The sequence below is a fragment of the Rhinichthys klamathensis genome, unplaced genomic scaffold, assembly GCF_029890125.1.
Source record: "Rhinichthys klamathensis goyatoka isolate OS25496 unplaced genomic scaffold, OSU_Roscu_1.1 h1tg000172l_1, whole genome shotgun sequence".
NCBI classification, from domain to species: Eukaryota; Metazoa; Chordata; class Actinopteri; order Cypriniformes; family Leuciscidae; genus Rhinichthys; species Rhinichthys klamathensis.
Window position 1 is genome coordinate 1,047,995 of NW_026606702.1, and position 22,294 is coordinate 1,070,288.

Below are 22,294 nucleotides of genomic sequence, written 5' to 3' on the forward strand. Positions count from 1 at the left end.
TTTGCACGCACAGCGCCCCCTCTGGCCGTCCGCAGAACATCTTCTTCCGCTACTCGTCGTCAGTGTTTGGCTTATTATTAGCTCGGTGATTGTCCTTGAGACGAAAACACTCTTAAAATATCTGCTAAATGGTCATGGTGTACGAACGTAGTTGTTTGTTCCGTTAAAATGTATGTTTGTTTGACAGCAGGTCGGAGAGAGCAAGTCAAACTCAGCGTTATTTACAGATAACGTTACTCGAGTTAAATCTAGTACCGAGCTCAAAGCTTGAGAATGAATTTTCTTCCGTGTATGCTCAGTTTTACTCTCAGTTGAGTTTAGAAACATAACGCCTTTATGAAATCAGTTTTGCTTGTATTTATGGGTTTTATCTCATTTGCTAGTCGGCTAACCTATGTTGTGTTTGCTTGCTAGTAACGTTAGGTAAGTTAACGTTAGTGCGTTAAGCTAATTCAGATAAATAAAGTTCATCATGACAAAGCGTTTTAATCTTTTGAACGCTGTCACACATAATAGTATTATGTAATCATAATTTACTCAATAATATTAGACATGATAAAACAATATACGGTTTTGTTGTTATGCACACCTGAACTTAAAAGTGCTTCACATATTGGAAGAGAATGCAATTCATCTTGAATATTCTGGCTGAAAATCTAGCCACCAGTGTTGTTTTTGTTGTTAAGAATTAAAAATATATATTTTTTCAGTTGAAATAAATCTGAAACAAAGCAAAACATATTCAACAAATAAAAATGATAAAAGCTCATATGTTATTCAAATGAAAGTGAAACTGATCTGCTAGTGAGCTGCCAACCTGGACAGCATTTTTGGCATCGTCTATGTAGGCAGCTTCTTTTTTTTTTTTTTTTTTTTTTTTTTACATATTTTCAACAGTCACACAAAAAACACTACAAAGACACTAATCTGTGCATAAACTTTCTTTTTCTCGACAGTTCTCCTCTATGCTCCAGCTACGACCTGTGGAAGACGATGAATCTGCTGCTGAGAGTCTGGAGCTGAACCGAGCTGTGGCTGATGATGACCATTTCCTGTTGGCTGAGCTACTGTCACAAGAACACTACAGGAAGTGCATTAATCAGCAGAGCGGTTGGGGTATCCCAGGTACCCCGTTACGCATGGCTGCGTCCAAAGGTACATGCGTCACCCTTGCACGCACTCTCTGATGTCACATCTGAGTTTGTTGGACACCAAGACGCAGATGTTTTGTTCCCTGCAGGTCACTTGAGGTGCCTGCAGTTGCTCCTGGCCCATGGGGCAGAGGTGGACCCCCTTGATGTGAAAGCCCAGACTCCTCTTTTCACTGCTGTTTGCGGGCGTTACTTGAGCTGCGTGCTCGCCTTGCTCCGTGCCGGGGCTAATCCGAACGGAAGTCACCTGAACAACAGCTCGCCGGTGCTCACCGCCGCCCGAGAGGGCGACCCGGAGATCCTCCGCCAGCTGCTTCAGCACGGGGCAGAGGTCAACGCCAGGTCAAAGGTGACGCTGTGGGCATCTGGGGTTGCCGTCTGCAGCGGGCCGCTTTACCTGTCAGCCATTTATGGACACCTGGATTGCTTTAAAATGTTGCTGTTATATGGGGCGGATCCGAACTATAACAGCCCGGAAGAGAAGGTGATCGGCAGGGCCACGCAGCAGAAGACGGTCCTGGAATTGTGTTTGCGACACGGCTGTGGAGTCGAATACATTCAACTGCTCATTGACTTTGGGGCAAACGTCTACCTGCCGACCCTCATTATAGAGAAGAGCACCAAACAGAATGAAGCTGTTGAGCTGTTGCTGAAAGAGCGAGGTGAGAAATTAGCAGTATAACGTCTCTTTAAAAAAATTTTTTTATTCCATCAGTGTTGTTTTTGGTAACCAAAACTATTAAGAATATATATATATATATATATATATATATATATATATATATATATTTTAAATAAATCAAAAATGAATTAAAATATAAATATTGGATGAAAAAGTTTCTCTTTAAAAACTTAGACTAAACTTAGAATGTTTAAGTTGAAGTACTAAAAATACTAAAAGTAAAACTGAAATAAAAATAAAGCTAAATAGAAATATTTGTTAAAAATGACAAAGCACACACAATTATTCTAACTAAAATAAAGTGAAAATATAAAAATAAAAGCTAATACAAAATATTAATGAACACTGTAATAGTATATGAATGATACTAAAATAGCACTGATTGCCATGTGAGTGCCATGTTTTATCAATCTCTCTTTTTTTAAACAGGGTTTCCGAAGACTCTGGCATCTCAGTGTAGATTGGTCATTCGTAGACACCTGATACAGGTGAACAAGATTCACTCTTTGGACTCTCTGGAGATTCCACCCAGGCTCATCAACTATCTCAAACACAAGTCTATGAGCAGTGCATTGGTTTACTGACAAACCAGAGCATATTCAACTGTGCCTTACTAAAGGACAGACTCAAACAGACACTGGACTGGTAGACCAAACACTGGACTGGTAGACCATACAGACAGAGGGTCTTGACCTAATGACGTGGACTCACTCGTATACAATCTCACAGACGGACCGATACACTGCTAACAAACTCTGTTTACATGTATGGTGTGTTAAACTTGAACATCCTCATGCATTAATTTGCTTGATAGTCATTCAAATTTGTAATATCTATTATTACTGTATGTAATACGACCAGAAGTGTTGTCTAAAAGAGTTAATGCTCTAGAACTATGCGTTGTCATATAGCCTTGTTTCTCTCTTTTCAAGATCATCTGGAGGTTTTCATTTTTTCATAGTAAATTAAGCTGTTGTAAAACAGATTTTTGCTGATTAATTACTTGATTTGTTGATTAGTAACAGCTTGATGATGGATGCAAAATTGTTGGTAACTGTCTTATCAATCTTAATATGATATATAAAATCCATTGATGTACTTGTGTCTATGAATCCCTTGTTTAGAGGGATGCATTCTTCCAACAGATGCTGTATAACCTCTATTGTGCAGGTAGAGTGTAATGGAGATCATTCTGTTCATGTGAGGTTAAAGACTTCAAAATGAAGATCAGTTCCAGAGTCTTCATAAGGATTTATGACCGGTATTGACGTTTGTAGCTTGAGGATTTCACGTGTAGCAGTCTGTGCTAATGGGATATACAAATGTGCTTCTGCAAGTGTATTTTGACAACATTATTCTGCTATGGATGACAGCTGGCTTGTTAGTTTGTTCATAAAATTTAAGTACTGAACATTTGAATGTTTATCTGTGGTTGTTTTTTCTTTATATTTACATTTATGCGGTCATTTGAGGTGCTGGTTTCCACATAGAGAATGTTTTTTGTCATAAAATAGTATTATTGCACTGATGTGGCAAACTTAAAATACTTTAATTTAGCATAGAGGAGCTAAGATGCACAATGCAGAGACAGACCTTAAAAAATACAGTCGAAAGTGGTTGCGTAGCTGTCAATGGAGGGACAGAAATCTCTCAGATTTCATCAAAAAGATCTTCATTTGTGTTCAGAAGATGAACGAAAGTCTTACGGGTTTGAGGGCGAGTAATTAATGACAGAATTTTCATTTGTGGGGGAACTATCCCTTTAATAGTTTTAGTTAACAACCCAGTTTTAAACTTTTTGATGTCAAAGACCCCCTTTCTAAATAAGGCAGTAAAATTAAATAATAAGCTTTTATATTGTCATTGTACTAAAAATAAAAAAGGAAATCTGGAAATATCAATTTTTATTAGGATAACTATTTTTTCTACCCACTATTAAAATTAGGCAAAAACCAGGAGAGAAACATTTTAATTCTATTCAAATATATTTGTAAAGTGTTTTTCATGATTAACGTAGTTCAAATTTGGAAGCTTTTGTCAACACATTAAGTTTGATAGCCTTAAACACATTTAGTAAAATCTTTTTTTTCTGTAGACCCCCAAGCACCCTCTTGTGGGTCCCCAGTCATGTAAATGTTGCGGCAAAACTCAAATTTGAATTGCACAAACAAATACCACTGCTTTAATTACCATATTCAAGAGTTGTCCTAGTACATGTGCAAAAGAGTAGGCTTTAATTTATTTTCATCAATGTCTTGTCAAATGTTAGTTATTTTATTGTATGTTGTTATTATTTTTTAGTAATATTAATTTTGGCTCCTTATCGTATTTTTTTCCTGTCACTGCTGTGTATATGCCCATACAGTAAAATAAATAGATATGGTACTACACTTCCCAAAATGCACGTAGCACGGAAACGCCGCCAGCCGCTCCAGCGCTCACTGAACAAAGTGAATCCCAACCGCGAGCTCCTCCAGCGCTGCGCGAGGAGAGAGCACAACACTGCACGCTCGGGCGGAAAAGATGGACAAATAAGGCGAGTATCGCTTATGTTTCCATCTCTCTGTGTTATTCGCTCTTTCACTGTGTGAGTGGGCTTGCAGAAGCAGCTGTTTATGTATACAAGTTATGTGAATATCAGTGAAGCGGTCGGGAGCTGGTTAGCGTCTGGGCTAGCGCGCGCCAGTTGCGCGTTCATTTCGTAGTGATGGTGTCCAGCTGGGGACACGGTGTGCAATCTGTTGATAGAAGTTTTTTGTTACTAATAATATTCTTAGTGCAGTAGTCGGTGTAATTGGTCCATATGATGTAGTTCTTCTGAGTGCACGCTATCTGTATGTGATTTTCCTTTGTTTATGATGAACATACAGTGAGTGTTCAGGCCCGTTGGTTTCATTCAGCTTTTGTTTTGAGGGGTTTAATCCAGCGGAACTTCACTCACGTTATGTGTTGCATTGCAAGACTTGTCACTTTGCTGCCTTTTTTTTACTGTTTTCTCCTTATTTAATTAACTTGTCTGCCTCAGTGGTTAACAAATGTATCCAAATTATTTCGACCTATAGATGTGCAAATGTAATTGACTCATTTCATAGCTAAACTACACTGCATGATGATATGTTTTATTATTGATGATAGTTGTAACCAGTGGGGAAACTACAGTGCATATAATGCTCAGTAAGACCCAGTAGACAATTGTTAACAAAAGGTATATGTGGTACTGTTTTACAGTTTCAGTAAAGCATTGCAGCCATGTTTACTTGAAGAGTATTTACTTGAGAATTATCTATATGAGCCCAAGAAATCTTATTAATGTATTTGTAATAGACACTTTGTATATTTTTCTTTACCGAATATAGGCTAGTAGTTAATTGAAATGCTGAATTATTTCAGGTTTTTCTTCTTTTCATGGAGCTTTTGACAGACAAACAAAATGGGTAGTTTAGCCATGAAACTCTATTAACGTTCTGATTGGTTGTTTTAATGTACCATTCACAGTCAGCGAATTGATTTCACGTATCCATTACCACATCCCTTTACAACCATGGCACATCCAAATGAATACTCTAACTCAGCAAGCTATGCAAATTCTTCTTCTAGTCCTCCGCCTCCCCAGCACCACCTGCCTAGATCTGCTATGGGGGTCTTCCTCTCTCTAGCAGCAGCAGCATATATCCATTAATTGAATGCTCTGTGCATTTATCAGAAGCAGGTCAATGTCACTTTGTAAAGAAAAACTATCCGCCTAATAGACTGTCACTGAACACGTAATACGCATGCGCGTGATGCCACCTTTTTTTTTTTTACAAATAGGAGTATTTGTATTTCACTGAGACAATAACTGTATCGTTTTCAAAAACTTGTACTTTGAAACCTGTTTTCCCCCTAAACGCCATTGTCATGTAAATGGCCCCTAATTCTTGCCATTTTAAACATTCAGGGGTCCCTACAAAAATGTGAATTTGTGAAAACGGTGATGTCATGTTCAGTCTAGGCATGTAGTTTTTCTTTATAAACTGACCTCACCAAATACTTGACTGGCATGCATAATACAGCATTTTTAATTGTTTTCGTGGATCTGTGTGAACGGGGATCGTTTAAGGAAAAAAGGAAAAACTTTTCAGCTTTTAGTACATCGTTGTAATGTGAACTTGCCCTCAGTACTCTTGCGTTCTCTGAGAGATTGTTGTTTGTGCGCTCTCAGCCAAAGCGTGCATACATAAAGCCACCTATCAAACCGTTTGCGATTGTCAAATTGAGTTATTTTTCGCGGCTTATTATGCATTGCTTAAATGGTCAAATACACACAAAATTGTCAAAACTCAGCGAGTATTCACGTAAATGGTCATTTTAAGTCTTAAGTGAATGTGAACAGTTGAGAAAGAAAACGAATGTATAACAGTATAACCGTCGCATCATTCGGGTGGATGCTGCACATTTCTGGTGGTTGAGTAGATTCCCCCTTTCATTTTTTTTAATATAAATTCTGTTAAAAGTTTGAAATCAAGCTTTCTTGTGCTGTGTGTAAGCTATTGCAACAAAATTATTATATTTTAATGTAAACTCCCCCCTCAAATACCACAAAGAGTCACCTAAGGGAATTTCCCCTTTTTTCTGAAATGAAATTCAGACCCTGCCTGATAAACTCAATCAGTGCATTAAAGGCACTTTAACAGTTTTCTTCATAATGGTTTTTATGGAGGAATACACTTGATGTGAAATTGTGCAGTGTGCACATTGTTTTTAGGTTCTGGGCTCTTCTTGCCTGTTATTATGCATTGTCTATAACATGTATGAATTTTGGTCAGTCAGTACAAACTCAGAGTAAGTTGGTGGCAGAGTAAGTTGGTGGCAGTTGGGATTAAAACTCAGTGTTCAAAATATTTTATCAAAAAGTCCCAAAATGTCATAACCTGTTAGAGCGACTGGTGACACTTTGTTTACTTTTACTATGTAGACTACTGCCCAATCCATACATCTTGTTTACAAGGTAATTTTGTCATTATCATTGAGCTGTGAAAACAGCCATCTCAATCACAGATATACAGTACAGATGGCATCAGATGGCGTCTTTTAGTGTTTTAATAAATGTATTGTGAATTTTGTGGCAAGCTTCGCTCCTCAAGTTTGAGTGTTGTCTAGAATGTTAGTAGGATCCTCCATGTACAGTATACACAATATGATTACATCTGTCTAATTTTCCAAGGGCCCTGCTCTGTGTACACAATGTTACCACAATTTAAGATAATGTTTTTACATTACATTATTTTTGAGGCAGGCATACATTCAGAAGTGTTTAAAATGCTGGAAGAAAAACCTATTTAGCAGGCAAAGAAACGTGTGACATTACATAAAATCAAAGTTTTTTTTAAAATAACATATGAAGTTAATTTATTGATTAAAAAATTGTCTTTAATTGATCACCAAAGAACATCCATTCTTAGTTCTGTTTTATTTATTTATTTTTAGTTTTGACTGTTTCTAATGGTTTGTCTTTAACTTCTGTTTCTTTCACAGGTATAACATGCCTGATAAACACAGTCCCTGTTCCTTCCTCTGCCCTGCCTCTCAGGAAGGAGAGTTTACCACAGACATGCTCCATTAGCCACATTGATCTGTGTCACTATGGAGACCGCCACAGGAACTAAGGTTGTTGGTGTAATAGGCGGTCCACAGCAAGACTCCATTTCCCATGACACCCCTCAACCTCAGTCACCCCCTTCTGTGAAAATACGGAAGTCGACTTTCAAGTTTTTTGGAGGTCGGAAGAGCATCTGTGTTCTGCCCAACTTTTTCAGTGGTCGTGGCAGAAGTCAAAGAAAGGGGTCATCAAAAACAGGTGTAACAAAGAGCCAAACATATGATGGGGTGAGTAGAGGATGCTGGGAAGATTTGGGCAAAAGTAGCGGTGAAGTGGCCTCCGGAGACTTTGAGATCTGCACCTCCAGTGAACCTCAGAAATCATCACAGGAGGACCATGGGAAATCTCAGTCTCTACCACGGCAGCGCAGAGGTCTTCGGAGTCTTTTCAGCAGCATTCGGAGACACAGGAAAAACAAAAATGTCGAGCTAGAAAAGCATGAGGCACTTGAAATGTCTTCAAGCTTCCATGCCGAAACAGTGCCTGGTGCCATGTCAAGCCTCAGTGACCGTAGCGATAACCATGGAGACAGTCAGGGTGAAGAGTTGGTGCCAGATGTGCCTAATCAAACCGCAGGCAGTGAGTGTAAACTGCCATTGGCTGCCACTGAATGTACGAAAGATGTAACGCTAGTGCCTGAGAAACGGAAGTGCAAAGTAGAGCTGGATAAGAGGAAGAGAGCAGAAGAAGAGGAGAAGGGGGAGGAGAAGCAAAATGGGAGACAGGAAGGACTGACAACATATCAAAAACCCTTAGGTGCTGAGTCAGAACTGGACCGATTGGCTGAGCAGAATGTGAACGTTCCTGATGGGGAGCCTCCTGCTGCATCCTGTTCTTCTGAAAACTTAATCTTTGGTGATGTTTCATCATTGAAGAGCTTTGATTCACTGACAGGTTGTGGAGACATCATTGCAGACCAGGATGACGTCAGCGTCGCTGAGAGCTCTGTGTCTGCCGAGAGAGGCAGCCGAAACGCAGGAAAACGGAGCTCGTGTTTTGTCACATATCAAGGTGGAGGGGAAGAGATGGCAACTCCAGATGAGACCGATGCAGATTACTTGCAGAGCTTATGGGAATCTGAAACTAGTAATGAAGTCTGCTACATCCCCTCAGACAGGGGCTCGGAGAGCCCTTCACTCACCCCTGATCAGCAAATGAGCTCCATCCGTGCCACCTCCAACAGCAGCCCACTGGGATGCACAGAAACGGCCCTCACTTCTGCTGACCTCTTGAGCCCACAGAGTGATCGGCAGGAGTCGGCACCCAACAGTGATGAGGGATACTATGACTCCGCCACGCCAGGAATGGAGGAGGAGAGTAGAGAACGTCCACACCAGGAAAGGCTTCCACGGGACAGCTACAGTGGTGATGCCCTTTATGAACTTTTTGAGCCTGATGATCGCCTGATCAGCCCTGCTCTTCCTCCGAAGGATGCCCACTTGCAGGGCGACAAGAATACAACAAACCCTCTGTATGCCCTGGCATCAACTGGTCTTGAGACCAGAACCATGGAGACGGAGGAGGAGCGTCTGAGCAAGATCCAGCATGCTCTTCTGTGCTGCGAGTTTCAGAATCTCAGAAGCCCATCCAAAGATCAGCTTCTGTTCCATGACGACTGCTTCTACGATGATTCAAGCCTGCCTGCAGTTGACACTGGTCAGACAGGTTTGAGAGAAGTTACCAATCAGCACTATCCCCAATCACCACCGAGATCCCAGACTGTAATAGAGCCAGTCCCTCTCAACAGGGGCCAGATTCAGGAGAGTCCATTGTTTGCACCTCGTGCCGATTCGGGGTTTAGTTCACATGTCACCGACACAACCAGACCGCAGCCTCAATCTGAGGATCAAAGCCCTTTACTACCCACCAGAGGCTGCCGCCAATCCCAAGAAGAGCTGATGGTCTGTTTCTCCCAAGCGCTGGTAGATTTCACAAAGAACACACGGCATTATCGCAACTCAACTGAGAGTCTTGATGGCTCAGAGTCAAGTTCTCCTTATGGCCCGAGTCTGAGTGCCCTGCCTGCCATTGTCACATTTGATGTGGTGGACATGGAAAATGAGGGTGAGTGTGAGCAGCAGACCGAGCTTGTTGAGGAAGAGGAAGAGTTGGCTTCTCCTTACGAACCCTTCGAGGATGATGGCTGTTACCTTCAGCAAGATGCCTTTGCCGAGTGTGACCAGCGTACTTTCGATGCCTATGAACAAAGTCTGTTTCTCAGTAACACTTGGGGCATCGCAAGCCTTCCTCGCCACCTCAGTTTGGGTCGACCTTGTCCGCCAGTCCCTGCTCCATTATCACTAAATCGACGCAGTCGCTCTCTTGACACTGACTGTCTGGAGTTTAAGACAAGTGAGCTTTACACAAGCGTAACCAACTATGACTCAAAGGGGGCTGTGTTTTCACAGTGTAGGACTACTGATTGTAGTGAAATGCCGTTACCGCGACAACCCTGCAGGGTTACTGTTGATAGTTGGAGGCGGGGCCATGGCCGGGGTTTTGACTCCAACTCTTCTCAGCAAGAAACAAAGTTGCCACATGTGAGCCAATCCACTGTAAGACCTTCACATCTCCCCCTAAAGAACAACTGCCATAATCCTAACCTCCCTGGTGCCACTAGAGCGGATGGTGAGAGGGAGATATTGTTTGGTGGAGGTGATGCGCTTTATCCCTGCAGTTATCCCCCAACAGGCACGCAGTGGAAGAATCGACCTGTCGGAGTCACTCAAGGTGTGCCTCATCTTCGCTCTGAGCAATCCGCAGACCGTCGAGAAATTACCATGAAGAACAGGAGGGGAGAACTTGAGGGTGGCTTCACCCCTGCAACACCCAAATTATAAACAATCTCTCTCAATCAAAATAAAACAATAATACAAATAGACAAGTCTCGTCACCAAAGACGATGCTGGATGTTTACTGACATTCTGACACACACACAGACACACAGACACACACACACACACACACACACACACACACACACACAGTAGTTGCTGTTACTGCCGGATAAGCTATAGTTTTCTTTTGTCATGTACTGTGTAGTTTTTGAGCTATTTCTAGTTTGAGTATTTGTACCTTGTGTGTTACAGCATTACTTAGCAGGTGCTATCTATATATAGATGCCATATTGCTTTGCATTTATGTAGCCAGGTATTGCCATTGAATTTATCCATTTTGTTTGGATGTTTTGGATATGCTATAATTATATTTGCAAAAAAAAGACAACAATGCTACAAATGACTTATTTTAGCATAAGAATGAAAACCTTCATTAGCACATTGAAACCAATATCATCTTAGAATCCTGTTTAAATATCAAACTTAGTTTGAATTGATGAACAAATAATTTTAATACAACGCTTTTTTTTAATTAAAAAAATGCTATATGTTTCAAGGTTTTAGTGTTTACATCTTGGAACATTTTAAATATCTTAGTTAGCTTACCTCACATTTATTTTCTAATTTTATATGGTCATGTTTGTTTTTGGCATAGCACAGACCACATTCATAGGACTGTTAAATCACATCTGCCGTATTCAGTGGCATTTTGGCCAACACCCCTGTTACACTTCTGTACACTCTATTTACTGAAGACTCAAGGATATGTGTGTAGAATCTGGTTTATTTCCTTTTTTGCTGCTAAACAAACAGTATGTGATTAGTTGGGAGAACATAATGTACTGTATTCACTGTATGGATATTTGCATATTTGAGTATTCTCTGCATTCATGAGAATCAGATCTGGCCCAAAGTCTTCAGTAAATGTGATCTATGTAGGCTAGTTGTTAATCAAAGGGTACTATCTTCAGTCATTTGAGACAGAATGTCAGTAAAGCCTTTAATGACGTTATGTGATTGTTCTCTGCTGTTGTGCTACAGTCACAATCATCTACCCTCATCAGAATGCCAAAGTCAGCTTAATGGACTTACCATTTTTAGCCAGAGCTTATATTCAGCTTTTAAGAATGAACCAACCTTTGTGTAACCTTTGGAATCTAGTGCTGTTTTATAATGCTTTGTTATTTTTTTTTTTGCAAAGAACCCCCACCCCCCTTACTCGCATTAGTGAAATTAGAAAACCAAAAGCATTTTATGTGTGCGTTTTGTTTAATACACAAGGATGTACATAGACAAAGAATGTTAGAACATCTCAGTACAACTTAACTTTCATTAGCCTCAATGTTATCATTGTCAAATAGGTTTAAAAACATATCAACCCCATCGTACCCCTGACACAATCTCTTTCCACACAGGAATCAACATTGACTGGAAATAAACCCTTGAGACTTCAGTTTTGCAAGTTTGTGGAATGTTTTTTAGCACAGTGAGAAGTGCTGGAGTTTGCTACGGCAGTCGTTTTGTGAGTAGTGCAGTTTTACAGATTTGGCCTTTTTGAATGTAGTGTCGGTAGAGAATCAAAGATTTTTTTTAACTCTTAAAAGAATAAAAAGTTATTTTGTAAATGCTTTGCATTGCAGATTTTCAAGAGCCTTAACATAATATTTTATATATGTATTAATATAGTATAATATGGTTATATGACAGCATAAAAGTGTAACTCTGTTTGACCTATCAAGACTGTAATGTCTGTTTTAATGACAAAAATGAGGAATGTAAAGTCATGACCTTTACCAAACCAAACTGTAGGTGTACGTGACCAATCATAGGCTTTTAATTAATGATAATAATAATTTGTTTCATTTATATAGCGCTTTTCTGGGTACTCAAAGCACTTTACATACGGAAGGGGGAATCTCCTCAACCACCACCAATGTGCAGCATCCACCTGGATGATGCAACGGCAGCCATATTGCCCCAGTACGCCCACCACACACCAGCTTACTGGTGGAGAGGATACAGAGTGATGAAGCCAATCAGTATATGGGGATGATTAGGAGGCCATGATGGACAGAGGCCAAGGGGCAAATTTGGCCAGGATGCCGGGGTTAAACCCCTTTTTTTTTTTTTCGAAGGACATCCTGGGATTTTTAATGACCACGGAGAGTCAGGACCTCGGTTTAACGTCTCATCCAAAGGACGGTGCTCTTTGACAGTATAGTGTCCCCGTCACTATACTGGGGTGTTAGGACCCACACAGACCACAGGGACAGGGTGAGCACCCCCTGCTGGCCTTACTAACACCTCTTCCAGCAGCAACCTGGTTTTTTCAGGAGGTGTCCCATCCAGGCACTAGCTTCAGTGGGAAACCAGTCTTGGGCTACAGGGTGATATGGCTGCTGGCTTTTCTCGTGCACTGACTTGTGCACTGTAATTTTCTTAGTTTGAAAGGAATTGCTTGCGTAGAGAAACACTAACTGGGCCAATGCATCACAGATGTGGTACTTAGGTGAAAACAGCATTGGTCGATGCCTTATTATTTCCTGAGCTATAAGGCATTTGCCTGATTAGCTGTGATGATGCTTTGTTTGATTGACAGGTGGTCTCCGTTCTAAAATCAAGGAGGCTCCAGTTGTCATGGAAACTGGTTGAAGCTGTCGTGCACGTTTTACCGTTATGAGCTGGGCAGGAAATAATAAATGTAGGCAATTTATGATGGACAACAAATGATGTGTCATGTTGTCTTTCGTTCCCTCCCCGCTCGCTTTTCCCTTGTATGTGCATTATAAATATAAGAAGGAATCCGCGATCACTTGAGCATCACATCAGGTTTTGGCTCCCTCTACTGGTGAAATTGTGTCTAACCAATGTATCGATCCTTAGACTGCACAATAAAGAAACATTTTGTGCAGATGTCATAATATATTTGGTGGAAACATTTTACACTATCAAACTGAAGGAGCACTTTATTATTCTAAAAAAAACAAAAAAAACCTGAAAATCTTTCAGGTTATTTCCTTTTAGTAAATTATTATGTTTGTCCATTTGTAGGCCTTAGTATGGTTACATGTGTTGACAATTCAGTATAAATTTAGTGTCATGTGATGTTATTGTTACCCTATCACTCAGTAAATTAATCCAGTTCTATAAATTAGCCAGATTTACGCATTTAGCTTCATTTATTTAGCATTGTCACACTGTAGTAAAAAAAAAAAAGTTGCTGCCTTAAATTAAGTTCAATCAACTTGGATGTTTGTAATCTCAACGTAAATTACATTAAACTGACTTAAATTAGTTGAATCTTGTATAGCGTATAAAAATAAGTTGAACATTGCTTAAATTATTTTGACGAGTTAAAGCAATGTAAAAACATGTCATAACTTATTGATCATATAATTTTTTTACAGCGACTTACAAATGACATGAGTTATGAAATAATCTTTTTAAAGATTTTAATAGGCTATATATAAAAAATATATTTAGAGAATATTGTAATGCAAAACACTGTCTTAAAGTGAGATTAAAAAAAAAAAATGAAACCAAAGTTTTCTTTTTGCTCAAGATGTCAAAGAGCTCTTATTTTCCCTATGGGGCTAGTCCGCCACTCCATTAGAGGGCACTCTCACCTAAAAATATGGCTGAAACAGCAGCAGTGCTTTGATATTGTGTGTAGTTCTGGTGCCTAAGAACTTACAAAAGCTTATAAAGTCATCCAGGTGAGTCATAGCGTGCACAACTGATGTAGATTTGTGGAAATAAAGTTTCAAAGTTGAACTTCACACAGCATTTGAAGCACACTGACTGATGGGCTTGCCTGTTTACTTCCTCTGTCCTGACCTCAACCAATCAGCATGCAGAATTCCATTGCATCACTGCAGGATGCACTCACAGGGTTCCTATGCAACTGCAATATTATATTACAAAGGGAAAAACCACATAATTCAGAGTTTATTTATTGCCCGCTCAGCGCTTTGGAAATGTTTTTCTCTGTGGGGAATGACAGTCATGTTGACATTATCAACATGTTTGTCTGAATTTAAACAGATGGCTGGTTCACTAAACTCTGTTACAAGTGCACACTGTAAGGTCATTTAAAGAAAGGCATATTCCAAAAAAATCCATGGTAGTTTTGGCCTACCACCAGATTTGTACTGTGGCCAGATTTTAATATGACCTATTTCCACATGGTTTGCGTGTGCATGTTGATGATTCCTCCATTGGCACGGAGCTGTGTGTGATGAGTCTCTTTCTCAGGAGAGAGTATATTACATAAGCCTTCAGTCTCTTTCTCTCGCTCCCTTAACACTCCTGGCATTCATCCCAGATGTCATGCACACACATGGGTATTGGAGAGTTTGTAGACAAGCTTGTACTTTTGCTATTATTGCGATTGTCTCTGATTTCTTAATCTTGAAAGGGAAAGAAACTTCAGGACATGGATCCATATTCTTGGACAATACCATTATGAATAGTCTTCAAAGAATACCATGGTATTCTTTGAAGTACCTTGAAGAACCATGTGATTAAACAGTGTATGCATATGGAGATCATTTAGTACCAATCAAAGTTCCATTGTACTGCTTAACACCATATTTTAGAAGTAATTTTAGATTTTTACTGGTAATTTAATAGTATTTTTAGACTTAAGTTAAAATTTGAATAGTATTTTTTAGAAAACTTGGAGAATCATGCAAATAAGCGGTGTATTAATATGGAGATCATTTAGAACCATTATATACATACCTTTTGTGTACATGCTTGGTACTAAATTTTATAAGTATTTTTATTCCCGGTTTCACAGACAAGGCTGTCTGAACTGAAAGCAACTTGCACTGACATATCTTAAAATATGTCAGTGCCATTGTTTTTTCCTCAAGATGCACACCATGCTTTTTAAAAAAGTTACTTAAATGTCCTAATTGAACTAAGGCCTAATCCTGGCTTAATCTAAGCCCTGTCTGTGAAACCAGGCCATATATTTTTATCAGTAATATAATGGTATTTTTGAGATTTTAGGTTTAATAGTAGTAAAAATCACTTTCTTAAAATCATCCATATCTCTGGAAATGACATTAGCCTGGCCCTCAAGACTTCAAAACCTCCTTTTATGTATAGATAGAGCAAGACTTCCACATTATAAAAGCAAATATAGCTTCATGTTTTATTTATGAAAGTGTGTGCTCTCTTCTCAGCTGATTTATTTATGACTCAAAACACATATGCCACAAAATACACTATTCTAAATAGTGCTCTGGGAATGAGGTAAAGCTTATGATGACTATTTGTGTCTATATAAGATGCCTAAAGGTTAAAACTGCATGGAGAGAACATATTGTCTCCAAAAGCTTTTATACACAAACATACCCACTCCCTCTCTGTTATACACGCATATGCTCCGAACTATTGAGTCCATTAGTGACATCCCAACTCACACACTGTCCTGCCTTGGTTTTGCTATAATAAACTCTTACGTCTGAAAGAGCTGGATCACAGGAAACCTCGGGACACAGAGAGGGAAGCTGTGATCCCCCCGAATGCTTGTTGCATCATCTCTCCTTCTTCATTGCATAATGTTACAAAAATATATACATAAATGTGAAAGTCAGCTAAAGATTGTAACAATAGAACAGTACATCTGGATTAGCATTCTGGGTCTCTTTCTGTCGTGCTATTTTTCAGTACAGATTTGTGAGATTAGGGTTCATTTGTCTCCCAATCAATTTATAAATGATGGAGATGTTTTGGCTTAGCTTTCAGATTATACAAGGAGTTTAAATGAAAAGTTGACAGTGTTTCAGTAGGCGTTTCTATTATTTGTGCATTGTCTGGGAATCGAATGACCTTTTAATGTTTATTTTATTAAGGCTTATATAATTAGTATTTATGCAGCTTGTATGACCATATTATAACCTCATATTGAGAGATATTTTATTCAGCAAGGATGCATTAAATTGATCAAAAATACATTTTACATTGTTACAAAAAATGCTGTTCTTATTCTAGAACATTCTATTCATCGAAGAATCCTAAAAAAAAAATGAATAATGGTTTCCAGAACCATTTTAAGCAGCATACCTGTTTTCAACATTGATGATAATAACACCAAATCTGCATAATATTAGAATGATTTCTGAGAGATCATGTGACAATAAAAGACTGGCTGTTGAAAATCCAGCTTTGCCATCACAGGGATAAATAGAAACAATTATTCTAAATTGTAATAATAATTCACAATATTACTCTATTTTTAAATAAACTAAGCTTGTTGAGCATAATAAGAGACTTTCAAAAACATTAAAAAATCATAATGACCCCCAAGCGTTTTAAACGATAGTGTACAAGCAGCAGCTCACTCTTTACAGCCATTAAGATCTTAGAAATGAAGCTGTGATTCAAACATCACATTCATTCTCAGCTCTTGTGTGGCTGTTGTCTGTGTGATTTCAAAACACTGTATATAATTATGCCTGATGGCAGAGGGTAATCTGGTACAGCATCTCTTCTCACCCATGAGATCAATGTTTTCAGTATCATATTACATTAAGCCTGCGTATGATGTTTAAATAATAATAAACTATTAAAAAATGAATGATGTCCTTCAAAAAATATCAAATGATGGAAATCAGAGAAAGCTAGAGAACTGTCTGCATGGTACATAATTAAACACATCTGAGGTACTCAAAGACAGATTCATATTCAAAGAAACACCTGCATGTTGAATTTATTCTGATTTTGCACAAAATAAATATAGCTATTCGGTTATATTCCATTGCAGTGTTTGTGAAAAACAAATTAGTTTACTTTTTACTTTGCCTAGCATGCAAAGCATGAAAAAAAAAAATCTAATAAACTACAATAGTGCAGTAACTTGATTAAAACTATAGCAAGAATAGCTAAAATTAAGCTGATTTCGTTTGAGAGAGCTATTAGTTTTTACTATAGTGAGTATTGTTTTGCATTGGAAGATTATATTGGGACCCTTTTTTATTGGTCTCTCTGTCTTACGCATGTCTCTGGACACATTGCAGGGTTGTATATTTTGTCAGGCTGTGATGTTCTTGAATAGAGATTCTGTGTGCTGCCTGTTTGTCTCAGAAAGATATAAAAGCACGCAGTTATGATTTTCTTTTGTTTTTGCTTGTTGGACATTTTCTTTCCTGCATTTAGATGATGATGATGCGATTTCCCAAAAGCCAATAGATAACCATTATTATTATATATATTTTTTTAATTATGTAATGTTTGTAGCCTCCTCAATATCAAAGTGAAGCACCCCTTCTTTTGACTGATGGTTGGCTCCTCAGTATGTGTATGTGTATGTGTTCAGTGTGCACAAGCGCCGCCCAGCTCTTTTCAGAGAGAGAGAGAGAGAGAGAGAGAGAGAGAGAGAGAGAGAGAGAGAGAGAGAGAGAGAGAGAGAGAGAGACGCAGACTCCCACCTCGCCGTGAGAAAGGAACAGTGTCTAACCGGACGTGCGTTTCTCTTCCATACACCGCGCGTTGCTCACGGGGGCGCGGGTACAGGGTTGCAGCTGGCGTCGGGGGCTCGAACCTGCGGAAAGGACACTGATCCAGGACCGGGACTGACCCTGAGGATGATGAAGGTGAGGCTGACTGTGATGCTCCCGTGAGCGCCATTCTTCTGGCTTACCGACGGTCTCTGTTAACGGCTAGAAAAATAGAAGGTGGTTTGGTGGAGGGAGGGAGGAGGGGGATATTTTTGGCGATGGTGGATATACATGAGCTGAGTAGAGGTCGCGAAAGCGCGAGAATGACATTTCGGCACCGTGCAGTATTTTTTTCCTTTTCATTTTATTCACCAGGGAGGCTGCGAGTTAATGGACGCTCCCCCTCGCGCCGCTGTCCGTCCGCCCGCGCGGAGAGACTCTCACCTTTCCAGTGCTATGGAAACAGGAGAGATGGAGCGAGCTCGCGACAGAGGGGGATACCCAGCACCTCAGCGCAGCCTCGGGCATGTCAATGACGTTGGTGTATTTTGCGCTCTCCTAAATGTGTCACGGTGTCCGTTAGGAGCTGCTCACCTTTAATTTAAGCGCGACGCGTGTGCGTGCGCCAAATCCGTTTGGTTTTCTTCATCGTGCGTGATTCTGATGCGAGTTTTCTCGTTTATTGATTATGAGCGACCGGCATTCTGTAGTCAAGTGCCGGGGCGCGCGCACGCACAAACGCGTGCGTCCGCTTCATTTATTTTTACAGATACGATCGTCGGTGCGCAGTTTATCCGTGTCAAACGACGAGACTTGTGCGCTAGGCCGGAGATGACGCGAATCTGGTCTCTGTCAAGCGTTCGAGAGGATAAAAAACGTAAAAGCCGTGAAGGGTTGCGGCGGAGGCCGACGTTTCGTTTGAGGCTGTAGGTGTTGTGTGGAGCTCTCGAGTGGTCAACGAGCACGTGAAAGAATGCTAACGTATTTTGTTTCCTTGTGGGGAAATACTGAGGTGTGTCCGTGAGCCGATCGCACTGATCACACAGGTGCCTGCCGACCATGTCCAGAGAGCTCATTCTGCCTCTCACATCTTTCATTTCTTGTGCAACATACTATTGTTTTTGGTTTCTCTATAGTTAAATAGTTTTATTGAGAATCCAATAAAGATATATTGATCTATAATCACACTACACTACACGTATTAGCAATAGAGGAAGCGGGAAGAGTATTTCTATGTGTTTGGGCTTATTGTTAGATAAAACATGCATCCAGACAATTCCACCTATGAGGCCAAGTCTTACTGCACACCCCATCCAGGGTTTAGCCTATAAAGTTGTCTTTAAACGTGTGACATTCCTTTGCATGGTTTGTTCAATCAGATTTCTCACACTTTTTATGCAGGGAAATATGGTTGACTGTAGTAGGGGAGTGTTGTAATGAATCCTGTAACTCAGTTTTTTTTAGTACAATTTGTCCCACTGTGTAAAATACACTTACATTTTAGTTTTTTTTTGGTGATAATCAAATGTGCTTGTTCAAAATAATTATTGTGCCGTGCATTTTAATTCTAAATGGGAACTTAAAAAAACATTTTAGTTTTAAACAAAACAAAATGTCAACAAATATGGAAATACATGAATCATAGGCTAAAAACTCATAACTGTTTGTATAATTGCCACACATATGGCTTGTATACTGTCCCAAGTTGTGTGATCTTTGTTGGTCCAGTAAAAGTTGGAAAGTGCTACATCCCTCCTCTTCTGATCAGTCATGATACTTGTAAATATAGACAAAACTCTTGTGTGGATGTTATATAAAAATGAAACAAGAGACTCAGCTAATTCATGTTATACCACTTTTGTCATTTAACATGATTACAGGTCAAATTATAAATCAGATGTGCAATACCTCTTTTTTTTTTGGTCCTGTAAATCTTTTATGTTTCTTGACAGAGTCTAACAGTTTCCTCTTTCACCTCAGAACAGTGATGGTCATGTATGATAGGGATTTCACCATTTCTAGTTGGTTAAACCGATGGTGTTCCAACATGCTTATCCTTAACCTGGCCCCTTCTAGAGGACAGACAGGCGTATTCTCATTAAATATGATTACGGAATCACTGCCATCAGCTAAAACACGAATCAGCTGAATCATTCCCTTGAACTCATGTTGCTCAAACTGTCAGTCTTAGTGTTTCGTGTGTTCACGCTGCAAGCACATTTTTGCAGACCTGGGGTTTAGTTGTGCGTTGGAGCATAATGGTTCGGATGCATCCCACTGAAGTGCTGAAACCGTTGACTCACTGTCTCTACGGAGAAACAATATTGCTCCTGAAAACTTCACTGACAGCATGCTGCATCAAACTCCTTTGTTGGACGCTGAGAGCCACAATACATTATCTCTAAACATCTTTCATTTTTTAAAAAGCCTTTAATGAAGGAAAAGAAGGTTTTGCACCAATGTCTCTGTAAACTGATTCATTAGCTGCTCTGTTTTCCTTTAAGCAAAGTACATTGCATATACCTTGTAACTGACATTTGATATGAAGCTATTAATACACCAAACATATTATAAGTTCTGTCATATTCCTTGTAAATAAAAATAGAAACACCAGACATGTAAACATATTGTCACATGTAAAGAGGTTGTTCACACATATCACAATCATGCATTGAGACATCAGTCAGTCAGCACTGGTGTGGGAAGTCGAACGCTTGCTGTCATTCTGTATTGCCAGGCTATAGCAGGATATTTCCCTTTTGCATTAGCATGCAGTCCTTCTCTCCCAACAGATCTGATGTACCTGTTAATGGTGAAAGGAAATCTGGGAAGTGTACTGCCAGTGCAAGCAAGTGACTTCATCTTAATGTTGCAATTGACGTACTATAGTTTGCGTTATTTGCCCTAGAGACAGATGCAGTCTTTTAGTGGAAATTCTTGAGCGTATATGCGCATGTTGTCGTATTCGTTAAAACGGAAGCTTACAGACTCACTTTACATCCTACTCTCTAGATGCCAGCAGCCTCTAATCCTGTCCTCTGTAGCCATCTTAAAATGCACTGGATTCAGCTCCGAAACTCTTACGTAAAAGGTGATTGCAGAACAAGTATGGAGGTTCTTTAGATAGTTTGGAGGTTCTGATCTCATGGTCCAATCAGCGACTTGAAGTTTCAGGACGGTTCCACTGAGCTGGTGCACGACATTCACATGGAGAGGCATGTGCATCCAAAAATATGACTACGTAAGTGCGGGAAAGAGTGGGAAAACCAAGAGAATGGCCAGATTTAGAAACATCTGCACTGGGAGCGTGGGCTGGGAATCCACCCACCCACCTACACACATACACACACACACACACTCGCACACACAACGGCTTCATGTGAGCTGTATCACACACGTATCTTTTGCATCTTTCATGGCTGAAAGGCTTTTGTGCGTTTTCTCCGCTTGTGTTTGTTTTAGGAACCGTGTGGGCAGGCAATGCTGCATGGGTTTAAAGCATTTATAATCTATATTTAGACCTCAAGAAAAGTGCAAAATGTTTTATCAGGATGATTCATATCAGAATGTGGAGGGAATAACAGGCTTAAGCAGCATCATACGGCTAAGCAGCCCAAGAGTCGAATAATTCCTTAAAACATTCGGTTCATAATGTTACTTCGCTGTCTGCACATTTAGTTTCTTTTATTATCTCTCTCTGCGAGATATTTTGAGAACTAATGGATATATGAGTTTGTTTGTGTGTGTATCCAGTTATGAGAGCTTAATCCATAGCGTAGCAGTCTATTTTAATGCAATCTCTCTCTCTTCCGCTCTTTTCCTCTCTCTCTCCACGTGCTTTCTCCAGTTCTCCCTCCTAGACTCCTAGCCCACTGTACTCCGATTACATAATTGTCCTCCCAAGTCAGGTGTGTGTGCGTGTGTGTCTATGTTGAGGCAGCCATGCTAGAAGGATGCCATGCTATATTCCTTTGAATTATAGGGCTGTTCTGTCTGTAGTGCAGCAATGATGATGCTGAATGAACAAGGCACTTCATGTTCTGTTTAGACACCCAAAGCTCTTTATTTCATTGAAGGGAACCTGGATGGAAGGATGGCAGTCAGTGAAAACTGAAGTGTTGACCTATAGCAGCTGTTTCCTTCAGCAGCTGGCATGCCAGATGTTGAGATATACACCCCCTTGATTGTTTTTAGGCCTCTGTTATGCTGTTTGTCCAAAGAACCGCAGCTTTCTTAGAGCACAGAGTGTGCTGACAGTGTGCAGAGCTGGTGAAGGGACTATTTCCTATAGTGAATCATTAAAAATGAAAGCTGTAACAAACCTGGTTGAAACCTGAATCTGTCTAGATTCAAATGAGGCTGATGAATAGCTAGAACTGAAGAAATGGCTGCACCTCACAGAAAGTTCAATTAAAATTTGACTTCGAATGACAGGATGAGGAATTTTTTTAATTGCAACTCAAAGATATTCAACACAGGTATTCTGGGAATGGAGTTTTCTTCCAGTTCTGATTCCGCATTCTACCTCCTCAATTCAA

At 39.8% G+C, this 22,294-nt stretch overlaps 3 protein-coding genes across 7 annotated transcripts in view; all 3 read left to right on the top strand.

Moving 5' to 3' along the window:
• The first annotated feature begins 4 nt into the window (after window positions 1-4).
• Window positions 5-3,244, top strand: asb12a (ankyrin repeat and SOCS box-containing 12a). 4 transcript variants are annotated; one of them, XM_056260083.1, is made up of 4 exons: window positions 5-85; window positions 957-1,155; window positions 1,241-1,813; window positions 2,263-3,244. In XM_056260083.1, exons 2-4 carry the CDS (start codon window positions 966-968, stop codon window positions 2,415-2,417), a joined length of 918 nt encoding a protein of 305 aa, XP_056116058.1. In that variant the 5' UTR covers window positions 5-85; window positions 957-965; the 3' UTR covers window positions 2,418-3,244. The 4 variants fall into 4 exon arrangements, with proteins under 4 accessions (XP_056116058.1, XP_056116057.1, XP_056116059.1 ...); XM_056260082.1 differs by lacking the exon at window positions 5-85 and adding an exon at window positions 265-423; XM_056260084.1 differs by lacking the exon at window positions 5-85 and adding an exon at window positions 708-844.
• A 4,075-nt stretch (window positions 3,245-7,319) lies between these two features.
• Window positions 7,320-11,761, top strand: amer1 (APC membrane recruitment protein 1). Its single transcript, XM_056260074.1, has one exon. The coding sequence runs from the start codon at window positions 7,456-7,458 to the stop codon at window positions 10,309-10,311; it is 2,856 nt and encodes a 951-aa protein (XP_056116049.1). The 5' UTR covers window positions 7,320-7,455; the 3' UTR covers window positions 10,312-11,761.
• A 5,949-nt stretch (window positions 11,762-17,710) lies between these two features.
• Window positions 17,711-22,294, top strand: part of arhgef9a (Cdc42 guanine nucleotide exchange factor (GEF) 9a) — a 38,413-nt gene continuing 33,829 nt past the window's right edge. Inside the window, exon 1 of one of the 2 annotated variants that reach the window (XM_056260090.1) lies at window positions 17,711-17,912. In XM_056260090.1, the coding sequence (XP_056116065.1) occupies window positions 17,904-17,912 (9 nt within the window). In that variant the 5' untranslated portion in view covers window positions 17,711-17,903. The remainder of the gene's footprint in view (window positions 17,913-22,294) is intronic. The other variant, XM_056260091.1, reaches the window with a different exon arrangement.